At 44.1% G+C, this 12,500-nt stretch overlaps 1 protein-coding gene across 2 annotated transcripts in view; it reads right to left on the bottom strand.

Annotated features, from left to right (window-relative positions):
• mpp7a (MAGUK p55 scaffold protein 7a) overlaps positions 1-12,500 on the bottom strand; it is a 106,985-nt gene that overhangs the window by 19,883 nt on the left and 74,602 nt on the right. The window contains exon 12 of one of the 2 annotated variants that reach the window (XM_060893856.1): positions 3,527-3,697. The exons of the other annotated variant lie outside the window; for it this stretch is intronic. Coding sequence (XP_060749839.1) covers positions 3,527-3,697 — 171 coding nt within the window. The remainder of the gene's footprint in view (positions 1-3,526; positions 3,698-12,500) is intronic. 2 annotated transcript variants of the gene reach the window in all.

The raw sequence follows: 12,500 nt of genomic DNA, 5'->3' as shown, positions 1-12,500 counted from the left end.
CCAGGATACACTACTGTATCATGTCTCAGATTGACCCAGGATACACTACTGTATCATGTCTCAGACTCACCCAGGATACACTACTGTATCATGTCTCAGACTCACCCAGGATACACTACTGTATCATGTCTCAGATTGACCCAGGATACACTACTGTATCATGTCTCAGATTGACCCAGGATACACTACTGTATCATGTCTCAGATTGACCCAGGATACACTACTGTATCGTGTCTCAGACTCACCCAGGATACACTACTGCATCATGTCTCAGACTCACCCAGGATACACTACTGTATCATGTCTCAGACTCACCCAGGATACACTACTGCATCGTGTCTCAGATTGACCCAGGATACACTACTGTATCATGTCTCAGACTCACCCAGGATACACTACTGTATCATGTCTCAGACTCACCCAGGATACACTACTGTATCATGTCTCAGATTGACCCAGGATACACTACTGTATCATGTCTCAGACTCACCCAGGATACACTACTGCATCATGTCTCAGACTCACCCAGCACAGAGACTCACCCAGACCTACATGCATCGTGTCTCAGAGTTGACCCAGGATACACTACTGTATCATGTCTCAGACTCACCCTGGATACACTACTGTATCATGTCTCAGACTCACCAGGATACACTACTGTATCATGTCACAGATTGACCCAGGGATTACACTACTGTATCATGTCTCAGGACTCACCCCAGGATACACTACTGTATCATGTCTCAGATTGACCCAGGATACACTACTGCATCTTGTCTCAGAAGCACCCAGGATACACTACTGCATCATGTCTCAGACTCACCCAGGATACACTACTGCTATCAGTCTCAGACTCACCCCAGGATACACTACTGTATCATGTCTCAGACTCACCCAGGATACACTATGTATCGTGTCTCAGACTCCACCCAGGATACACTACTGGTATCATGTCTCAGATTGACCCAGGATACACTACTGTATCATGTCTCAGACTCACCCAGGATACACTACTGTATCATGTCTCAGATTGACCCAGGATACACTACTGCATCATGTCTCAGACTCACCCAGGATACACTACTGTATCATGTCTCAGACTCACCCAGGATACACTACTGTATCATGTCTCAGACTCACCCAGGATACACTACTGTATCATGTCTCAGACTCACCCAGGATACACTACTGTATCATGTCTCAGACTCACCCAGGATACACTACTGTATCATGTCTCAGACTCACCCAGGATACACTACTGCATCATGTCTCAGACTCACCCAGGATACACTACTGTATCATGTCTCAGACTCACCCAGGATACACTACTGCACCACTCCGAGTGTGTTACACCACCTTGTGACACACCGCTCCGAATGTGTTACACCACCCTCTGACGCACCACTCTGAGTGTGTTACACCACCTTGTGACACACCGCTCCGAGTGTGTTACACCACCCTCTGACGCACCACTCCGAGTGTGTTACACCATCTTGTGACACACCGCTCCAAGTGTGTTACACCACCCTCTGACGCACCACTCCGAGTGTGTTAGACCACCGTCTGACGCACCACTCAGAGTGTGTTACACCACCTTGTGACACACCGCTCCGAGTGTGTTACACCACCCTCTGACGCACCACTCTGAGTGTGTTACACCACCCTGTGACACAGCATGAGCAGCAGTTTTTAAAGCAAACGGGCACTCGGCTGGTTAAAGAAATCAACGTGTTGGATTTCAAACTCCCAGGTTGGTAGATGTGGTCTGATAGATGGAGAGCCAAGTGGTTAAAATCTGAGGGAAAAATCTAGAATACATTTCTGTACAAGAGCTTTTGGTGAAGAACGTTCCAGGGTGAAGGGGTGCATGGAGAGAAAGTAGAAAACAAACCATTTCTTCTCAGCTAGCGTTTAAATCAGTGTCTGGCTGCAAACAGTTATCGAGTCCAGCAGGGATCCAGAAGACTGGTGTTAGGTCATGGACTTGTGTAGAGAATGTAACAGACCTTAATGACTTTTCACAAGCTACACGTTCACAATCACTCATTATTAGCATCAAGCTATAGAGCTAACTGATGCACATGTACACCATGAGCTCTGTAGTCTAGCATCTTGGATGTGAATGTAATCGGATTTTTTTCCCCCACTGCATCCTGCCGTTAGTCCTATGGTTAACAGGAGGCCCGGAACGTCGCCATCACAGAAATGTCCCTGAGCGCTAATCAAAGACGATGAACAAAGCAGATTGTTCGCTCTCTTAAATAATAAGGTTTCAGATGGTGCTCTCTCTCGCTCTCTCTCTCTCCCTCTCTCTCTATAACGTGTGTTCATGCTGGCTCTGGGATTAATATCTACCCAAACATCCTTATTTGCCTGGAGGTTCGTTTGAAATGGAGCCAGTGACAGACAAGTCTCTTACACAGGAGGGAAAGAAAAGAGGAATACGGTTGATTTTATTTAACCCCTGTGTCCAGAGTCAGTGCTGAAAAACTGATCGTGATGGAGGAAGTTGAAAACGTCAAAGGCTTTCGGTTCCGACGAAGGAGCGACGGACACCGGAGAGTCGACGTCGTGTCGGATGTAAAAGCCAGAACAAAGAAAGAAAGAGAGAGAGAGAGAGAGAGAGAAAAATACATTCATCACAAAATGTAAATGAGAAAGAAAGAACGACAGGATAGAGGAACCCAGAAAGACAGGAACAATAATAAAGAGTAAAAAAAAAAAATAAAAAATTGAGGAGGAGGAGGAGGAGGGGGGGAAAAGAAAATACGGAGCAGGAAAAGAAAGAAGGTTCATCTCACGGGACAGAAAAACAAGCTGAAATAAAAACAGAACAAAACACACAGCAGACTGATGGCAGGGTCTTTGCTTCGTCAGCGTTGAGACTGTCCATGACACTGTCCTCCAAATTAGGAGAGCTAATTGAAAATATTTGCATTAGCTTGACTGCAATAGCAGAGGCCTAATTGGGGCATCGTGATGAGAGAAAAACACACAAAGCACAGCACACGTACAGTTACTGATGAAGTCCATACACCCAAAGCAGGACCTAACCGCTGTATCGCCATGACCGCCGCTAAATCAAACCCAAAAAACTCCCACAATCAACGACTATTTTATTTGTCAGCGGTAAAATGTACGGTGTGATAGAATTTCACATGGGAAAGGATCAGAACCCGTGACCTTCTGCGCTTTTAAACGTCGTCAAAACAACTTTTAACTGTCAGTATGTTGACTTTTCTATACGTTTGTTTAATTTTATGGGAGGAGTCTCCGGTGTCTGACGAATCTCCAGGACAGAGGGGGATAGACTTCAGGTCACATGACACGCTGTATTGACTTATTTAACCATCATTTACGAAAAGGAAAAAAAAAAAAAAAAAAGAAAAGGAAAAGAGAGACTGGAAAGAGCCTGAGAAAGAAACGAGAAAGGAAGCGACTGAGATGTCGAGTAACGCTGGCAACTAACTATGGAGTAACGGTGGAGTTTTACAATAAAATAAAGTACACATGCAGCTGCACTTACCAACCAGAACGACGAGTCTGTACCTGGCTCCTGGAGCCTTGCAGTAGGGAGTCACTTCCTCGTACGTGGGGACGTCAGCGGTGTCGTACCGCTCGCTCGTTTTACACTCATACATGGATTTGTTTGTCTTCTTTCCTCTTTTGCTGAGCCGGAAGCTCCGCCGCAAAGCAGCTAAAGAGAGAAGAAAAAAAAAAAGGTTAGAGGTCAAGACTGCAGACCATGCATCTGACATCACTTCCCTTTCCTGTCCTGCCCGTACCGTGGCCATTGCGGTGGAGTCTCTGCTTGTCTGTGCAGAATCTGACACCGAAATTAGCGTCTGGTTTTTCACATTCGCATATTTGTGTCTTTCTGAAGCAGACGGAGTGAAACAGATGGACGAAACTTTGGGACTCTGGCGCCACAGGAGGGAGCACGGTTCAAATCCGCCAATCAGGAGCCTTCCAGCTGATGGCTTTTCATGTGCTGAAGGTCATCAACAACGCCACCACAAAAACTTCCTGTCTGATTATCTGCGAGAGGCGTTCAGCACCATTTTCTTTTCTTTTTTAACGACAACAGACTGCCCTGAAAAACAGAAACCTAGCCCTCATTTGAGACGCCCCATTTCTTATCCGTGACAGATGCTAGTTAGCGCAAGTTCTGCACCAAACCAAAGACAGCTAATATTCCTCTGCTGCATCCATCACTGCACTTTCGCTCCAGCGTGCGATTCTCTTCCTTTTGTTTTCTTAAGTGATTAATAGATGCGAGGATATGATGCAAGATACCAGAGATTAAGTGAGCACAAAAATTATGGACTGAGGCAAAGGGGGTGAGAGAGAAGCATCAGATTTATTTGCTATAATCGTTTCCACAGTCGCCAGCTACAGGGCTGCACAGATGTGTCGCTGCAGAGATCCCTCTGCTCCTTACGGCTTGTTCACTTAATAGGGTCACTTAATGATATGGTGGGAAACAAATGAAACACGCCATAAGTCAATCTGTCCCGGTAGTACAAGTGTGTGTGTGTGTGTGCGCATGAAAGCCTCTGGCCTTCGAATAAAATTACACTGGACAGACTTTGGTTTCACTCAAGTTAACCTGTAAGATGCAGTGCATGTGCCAGTTGAACCAGTAATTTAATCAAACCTAAGCTGTTTTGGAAAAAGTATCTGCATTAATGAGCCAAAAGCGGTGCTGCAGCATCTCAGGGGTGATGCACGGCCATCCGGTCTGACTGAATTCCCTCCCTGAAGATTTCTGATTACCTCTCATGTAAGGACAGTGTGTTCGAGTACATAATAATGCCGTTTGGGATGTATGACGCACCGCAAGGTTTGGCGTGAAGAATCTTTGTTTCTCCAGTTCAGGGCAGGTGCGTTGGTGCTCTGCCGCAGCCAGTCAGTACAAATTCCCACTCTTCACTTGAAGGGACTTCATAAATCCAACCTTTCAAAATCATTTAAAGCCTTCTAGACGTCTTGGTCCAGAAGAGCCAGAACGCTGCCCTCCGTTTCAACACGGAGAAATAAATCAAGGCTTGGATAGAAAGTTCCCGCCAAACCTCCCTTTCCTTAAATTAGATGGAAATGAATTCATTCCAGAATGAAATGGGGGAAAAAAATCTTTCTGTATTCTGGACTCTGGATATGGTTATGGAACATTAATTCCAATTTCTTTCTTTCTCTCTCTCTTTCTCTCTGTCTCTTTTTCTCAAAAGAATGCATCTTGGTAAGACAAATCATCACAAAGGATGACATGAAGCACCCTGGCAAAGCAAGTTCATCCGAAATAGCTTCTACTTCTAGTAACAGGTATAAATATGGAAAACAGACATGGACAGAGCAATGTTTTCCAGTTCCTGGTGCTGAACATGGTGAATAATGGCTGGAATATGTAGCCTTGTCCACACCAGGCTCCCAGACCCGCTCCGCCTAATGGCTGGTTAATTGGCGCGATGGAACTTACAATTACTGACTAGCAGCTCACAAATCAAACCGGCCCTACCAATGAGAGAAGGAAAAAAAAAAAAGCAGCTTAATAAAGCCTCTAAATTCAGTGTAAATATAGTGTACACACTTGCATACGAGCCACCGCTCCTCCCAAATTTCCAAAAGGAACTGCTGCGGCCTGTGTATGAGGAGGACCTCAAAAAGGAGGCTCTCAGACACTATAAATATTAAGTCCAGAGACCCAGAGGAAAGAAATTATGCCAAGAGTTTTTTTTTTTTAAAAAAAAAAAACCACAGCATTTGCATTTACCATTACCATATACCATCTTCTTTTAAACGAAGACGTGTTGATCGAGGACGTCAGGTCGAATCAGCAGGACGGACAGCATTGCTAATCCTAATACGTCAGAAAAGAAATGCACTTATACTCCTGAAGAAAACAAATTGCTTTTTTGAGACTGTGTACTCTAAGTGAAGCCAAACCTGTCTGATTATAATCAGAAAACAGACACACTGGATTTCATTCTTTGTCATATGGAAACATGGAACAGAACCTTCCCCGCACTACCGGCTAATTTCTTTTCTTGCTTGTCCCATGTTGTATCAATTTGTGTAAGCAACACAGGAACATGGATTTACAAGTTTTCCTCTTGTTTAGGCCTTACAAGATTTTCCAGGTGAAGGAAAAAACAACCTGGACACATTCAAGTGACTGTGCATTGTTTGGATTTTAGGGAAACTCTTGCAAGGGTGGTTTATCCTTGTAGGGGCATCAGTTTATCCTTTCCATGTCCCAACAAGGTTAAAAGAGGAAGCCTTGGTAAAAAACGCATGGAATACTCATGTGGTGAACTTGTGCAGGTTTATGAACCTGTGTTCTGTGGCAGCGGACCTTGTGTTGGAGAAAACGAATCAACATCAGAATCCAGTAGAATCTTGGGAGACACAGAAGCATGGTGTAGGGATGCTCCAAACGTTCAAGCATGTGTCACTCAGGATCTCGCACCCCCTCGTTTACAGGCATCTGCGGAAGACGTTACAGATAGCAGACAGGCCCCTGGAGGAGCGTCAAGGAGACCCCCAGCATCAAACGGTTTCCGGAAGATCTCTCCATTTAGTGCACGTACAGAAACCTCTGATCCCAAGTGTGCATGTTAACTGGATTCAGGATTATTGTATCCATTTCCCTCTGGGACAACAATCTTTTACGTGTACCCCAACCCCAGCGACCTTTTCCCATATTCTGCATTTATGAGCGACCCCATTTCCTGCAGCAGGACGAGGAAAAATAGATCGCATTCACAGATGCAGATTTTTATTTTTTTTTAAAAAAGGAAAACGACAACTATTTAGCAGAGCTATTTGAAATATGTATTGGACAGTACTCTGAATCAAGCTGTACTGTGTAGGAATTGGTGTCTGGGGAGTGACACTGTAGAAGCCGTTTTCCATTGAAGTGCATATGTGGAAAGTGCTTTTCTACCCAAGCGATACAAGCTCAGTTACTTCTGCTCCCGTTGGCTACGGAGAAAGAGACAGCGTGTGCCATGGAGCGGTATTTGTTTTTCCTTTCTGTCCTATCCCAGAGCTCGTCAGACAAAGGAATGTCAAGGCAGGAATGTTAGCTAATGCATCAGGGAAACACACACAGACAGAGTTGTTGGGCTGCCAGCTGGGATCATTAGTACGTTTATGCTTCGAGCTGCGCCAAGTGGGATCATAGAAGAGGACGAAGGCCAAAACTGCTACTCTGATTTTCCTCATCACCCACCTGCTCAATCCATCATATAAGGCCATGTGTGATCACACCTACATACTCGGTCTCTCTTCACAGCAACCCAGAGCAGTATCTGACCTCCACAGACCACTGCTGCTAAATAGCTTTAGACACGTGATCAGACCAAATCTACTCAATTCGGCCAATTGATATATTTATTACCATCAATTCTACACACACACAAGCACACTGAATGCAACAAAACTACATCATTTAAACAAGGAGGCTAATGATGCAAGCCTTGGGCAGTTTCATTCATTCATCCATCTTCTACCGCTATCCGAACTACCTCGGGTCACGGGGAGCCTGTGCCTATCTCAGGCGTCATCGGGCATCAAGGCAGGATACACCCTGGACGGAGTGCCAACCCATCACAGGGCACACACACACACTCTCATTCACTCACACAATCACACACTAGGGACAATTTTCCAGAGATGCCAATCAACCTACCATGCATGTCTTTGGACCGGGGGAGGAAACCGGAGTACCCGGAGGAAACCCCCGAGGCACGGGGAGAACATGCAAACTCCACACACACAAGGCGGAGGTGGGAATCGAACCCCCAACCCTGGAGGTGTGAGACGAACGTGATAACCACTAAGCCACCGTGCCCCACTGGGCAGTTTGCTTTCCATAAAACAATACAAAGAGATTTCTAAATAAGAACTTAAAAGCATGTCCTGGTTCAAATGTTTACACTGTTTTGCTTTTAACACGAGTGAAAATAAATGGCAGGTTCAAGTCGTGTCAGAACGTATTTACTTGTTCAACACATGAACACCAAGTTAATCATGAGCAGGAGAAATCCGGATTTCCTTTAAACCGAGTTTGAGCCATGCCAGTAGGGTGAGTGTCAGTTGGGTACGTGTTAGTAGGGGTTGTGGATGTTCACCTCCATCTCGCTTCAACCTAAATGACAAACACATCTGAAGTCACAACTTCCCACCTCACGAAGCTGAACAACATAAGACTTAAATGTACAGAAAAATGGAATAACTGGTCTAAATGATCTACCGGTCATTGCCTTCTAGTTGACAAGTGTAGTAAACTGTTAATGTCTGTCAGTGTATAGAAGAAACTTAAATATACTGTATATAGAGGATAAAGGCCACAACTTCTGGCTGTGTCTGAGACTCAGTGGCTCAGTGCTTCAGGCATCAGACAACTGCTCACAAGCTTATAAGCTCAAACCCCAGTACAATCAAATTATCAATGCTGGGGAAGTGGTAAGCTTAGTGGTTAAGGTGTTGGCCCACTGATCAGAAGATTGTGAGTTTGAATCCCAGGTCCACCAAGCTGCTACTGCTGGGACCCTGAGCAAGGACCTTAACCATGAATTGCTCAGCTGTATCAAATGTAAGTCGCTCTGGATAAAGACGTCTGCCAAATGCCATCAAAGTAAATGCTGGGCCCTCAACTGTTCAGTTGCCTGAAAGTCTCTTCGGATAAGGGCAACTTCCACACGCCATAGTGAGAAGTGAGAAACTGCACGACATGAGAGACCTGTCACTAAATAGCATGAAAGTAGAGCTAAAGGTAAAGGTGAGATAAAGATCACCACAGAACTTCATGTCACTTTTGCTCACTTGGTGCTTTTTACTCATTTACTTTAAAAGGTTTGTGTAGTTAAGGGTTCTTTGTTCTCCAAATAACTTCTAGGATGACAAAGCAAAGAAAGGGAAAAAAAAAACAAAGATAGCGATCTAGTAAGGCACATGAATCGTTATAACTGCAATAATTTAAGTGATAACCGCTTTTCTGTACAAGAGAAATAAAACCGTTGACGCTACTTCAGTGTTGGTCATTTTCCTGTAACAGCACACCCCGTTTTTACGCAATTAAATTATTTTATACTTAGAAAAGAGCCCTTTCTTGGAGAAAGTCTTTGGTCTGCTTATGTAAGAGATCTGGTGCATCTAAAAAGGCCCATAACTTATTTTTCCTCATGAGACTCACAAGTCTCGGTTGCTCTCTACCTGCTTAAAAGGACTCCTGTGTCTAGAGGAGATAAGTTCTCAAATTAAGCATTTTTATGTCTTGTCAAAAAAAGAAAAAAGAAAAAACAGCAGGCTCAATTTTTCCATAACTCCATCCTTAATTGGAGTCTGGGGGCTGATGGCTTTTCCAGCTTTTACTTCTCCTCCCTGACTGTTTTCATCTGCTTTTGTTTTCCGCCTCACTTTGTCAGAGCCTTCTCCCGAGTCTGTGTCACAGCCGGATGTTTAGAGATGAGGTGCTGTGGAACGACTTGAGCTGTAAGAGGTGCTTCTGAGAGGCGTCTTGCTCCGACGGTGTGGTGTAGTGTTTCCTCTTAGCTTCCTGGGGCACATTCATGTTGATGGATCACATGAAACACTAATCCTGATCTGATATAACCAGACAAGGAGTAAAGAAGGAATAGCGTAGGACGTCAAGAGTTGGCTACAGACAGGGGGTGGGGGTGGGGGGTGGGGGTTGACATCTTGTTCTCTCTGGATCACCAATAAGGAAGATCCGATTTCAACCAGACCTAGATGCAGAATCAAAATCCCTTTAAGCGTTGTCTGTTAAAATAGTTCACATTTTAAAGCGACCAAAAGGCTTCATGAGAGCACGAAGACCAATCCTACCTTCATAAACCAACTCATGTTTGAAAGGTCAAATTTGCACTCTATTTACACGGTCATGTAACCTATGCCACATAGGCAAGGGGCTGAGCCACTAGGTGTATAACCTTAAGATGTTTTACAAACACAGGAAGTACCGTACAGTATAAAGGATACTTAATACTGACCTAAGAACTGCACATAAACCTAGTTATAATCATACATTTTGAGTAAAGTCAAACTTTTTTACTAAATGGAAAACCATCTCTACTGTTTTTTTTACGGTTAAGGCTCTGGTTGTTCTTTGGAAGGTCAGGGGTTCAATCCCTGGCACTGTCAAGCAACAACTGTTGAGTTCCCTAGCAAGGCCCTTAACTTTCTCTGCTCTAGATGTGCCGTATTACATTTACGGCATTTGGCACATGACTTTACCCAGAGTGACAATTTTTTCACATTTTATACAACTGAGCAATTGACGGTTAAGGGCCTTGCTCAGGGGCCCAACATGGGCAGCTTGGTAGACCTGGGATTCAAACTCACAACCTTCTAATCAGAAGTCCAACACCTTAACCACTAGCTACCATATCCTCACATAATCGTGGTGGATCCTCAACTCTGACCCCAACACTCTAATCTAGAACATGTGAAGAAAAGAATTTCCCTGTGCTATAATGTATATGTGACAAACAAAAGCCGCTTCTTATAGTTTGGAAACCTGTAGAATTGTATCATGTTCTTTGATCACCTGATGTGCAAACATTGTAGAAATATGGTCTGGATTTGAAGTCCACGTGTTGCCTCAATCTTCTGTTTAGGAACTGGTTGAAATGTCAGCTTCCATCCGCCATGTACACACCACTCCCACCCCACTCCATATACACATACAGGTGCAAGCTGTGGTGAAAGACCCGAGCAAAAGTTCAGAGAGATGAGACCACAGGGGAAAAGTAGCGGTGTCCCTAGCACCCAAACACCCCCGTTCATCCCACCAGCTGAAACCTGAGCAGCACATAGAAAACATCTGCTCGGTTCACGACAGCACGGCTATGAGCACACCAGGCTTAAATGACATTAGCAGAGAGCTGGCAGGCCTGCTGAAGAGGAGTTTTGTTTAAAGGGGTGCGTGTTTTTCCCCCCACAAAACCTCTCCTGTTACCCGAAGTGTTTTGAGCGTGGCAGAAAGAAACAAAGACCTTGCTCTCGGGCTAGCTGAGACTGAGGTCAGGATGCTGGTAATGAAAAGGCAGAAAGTAGGAAAAGGGAGGGGATGGAAGCGGTGAAGAGGTTTGACCCCTACAGGATGACCGCAGCTGATTGAGCTTGGCGGATTGAACAGTATGGTGGTATTTATAAACTCTGGGCACACTACATACGACGATTTCTGGTATGACCTCACAGACAACACAAGCCTACACAAACACACCGAGCTCGAAGGTAGAGAAGGAGCAGAACAGTGACTGGGCCAATCAGAGTATGAAGAGGGGAAAAAAAAATAAAACACGGTCAATTCTAGAGCAGAGAAATGAAGAAAGCTCTGTTTGGATGGTTTTAGCTTCTCTGCGTCACATAATTACAAATCAACGCAAATCTGTTTACAACATTCCGACCTTCATGCGATCGTTTTACTGCATCATGATTTAAGTACAAGAATGATACTGAAGCACGAGGGGAAATAAAAGGCTTTAAAGCGGCTGTACCTGCATCAACATTAGGTGTTTCAGTCACAATCAGGTACATCCTCAAGTACAGTGGAGTATAAAGCAGTACTTATTTGCATTAGGAAGTGCAACTTTTACTAGGTTTACTTAAAGTGGAACTTTTGTAATAATAGGAAAATCATGCACCTTAAAGTGAATAAAATATATTAGCATCCCTACTGTTTTATTGTATTTTTATTTATTTATTTATTTATTCTTTAAGTACACCAATTTGGAAAGTAGCTAATTGTTACTTTATGGCTTTTGGTAAAGACTTTCCATAAGCGACACACGATTAAAAAGCGATCGATCTTTGCCATCGTAAACAAGTGTTCCAGTAGGAACACGACAGTAGGAGACCCGAGAAGATGTTCAGCATGAAGTAACGTGCAATGATGTGGTGTGATTGATCGTTTGCTGTGTCAATCGAACTGCATGCAAAAGCAGCAAAAGTGAAAAGTTCTGGAAAAAAAAAACAGGAGGCAATTTGGTGGGGATTTTCTTAGAGGTAGAGAGAAAAAAACAGATCTGGAAAAAAAAAAAAAATAAAAAAATAAAGTGAAAGGACACACACGGTTGTCCTTTGGATGCCTCGGAGCTCAAGGGCGCATGACGTGACCGTCGTGTGTATGTGTGAGCAGTAAGTGTTGTGATAAAAAGGCTCTGTGAGTGACAGTGTAATGACGGAAAGCAGAAGGAAGACATCGGGCTCTGAAAATGACCACAACAAGAGCCGGTCGAACCGCCACCACATCGGCGTGGAACTCACCCAATTCCTTTAACAGTCATGCGTCTAACTTATACAAAGAGCTATTTAGGCTCAGCACACTGGCAGCACACAGGAAAACCATAAACTACACTCGTTTATGACTAGAATATGAGGAATGAGTGCAAAATTGCCTGTTTGGCTTTCAGTCATTCTGTTCTTCAGAGTATCTACAGAACAGCCTTCTCTCATTACACACGATACACGCGTTT

The sequence above is a fragment of the Tachysurus vachellii genome, chromosome 2 (genome assembly GCF_030014155.1).
Source record: "Tachysurus vachellii isolate PV-2020 chromosome 2, HZAU_Pvac_v1, whole genome shotgun sequence".
NCBI classification, from domain to species: domain Eukaryota; kingdom Metazoa; phylum Chordata; class Actinopteri; order Siluriformes; family Bagridae; genus Tachysurus; species Tachysurus vachellii.
The sequence above is the reverse complement of the archived record's forward strand: the minus strand, read 5'-3'. Positions and strand labels throughout refer to the sequence as shown.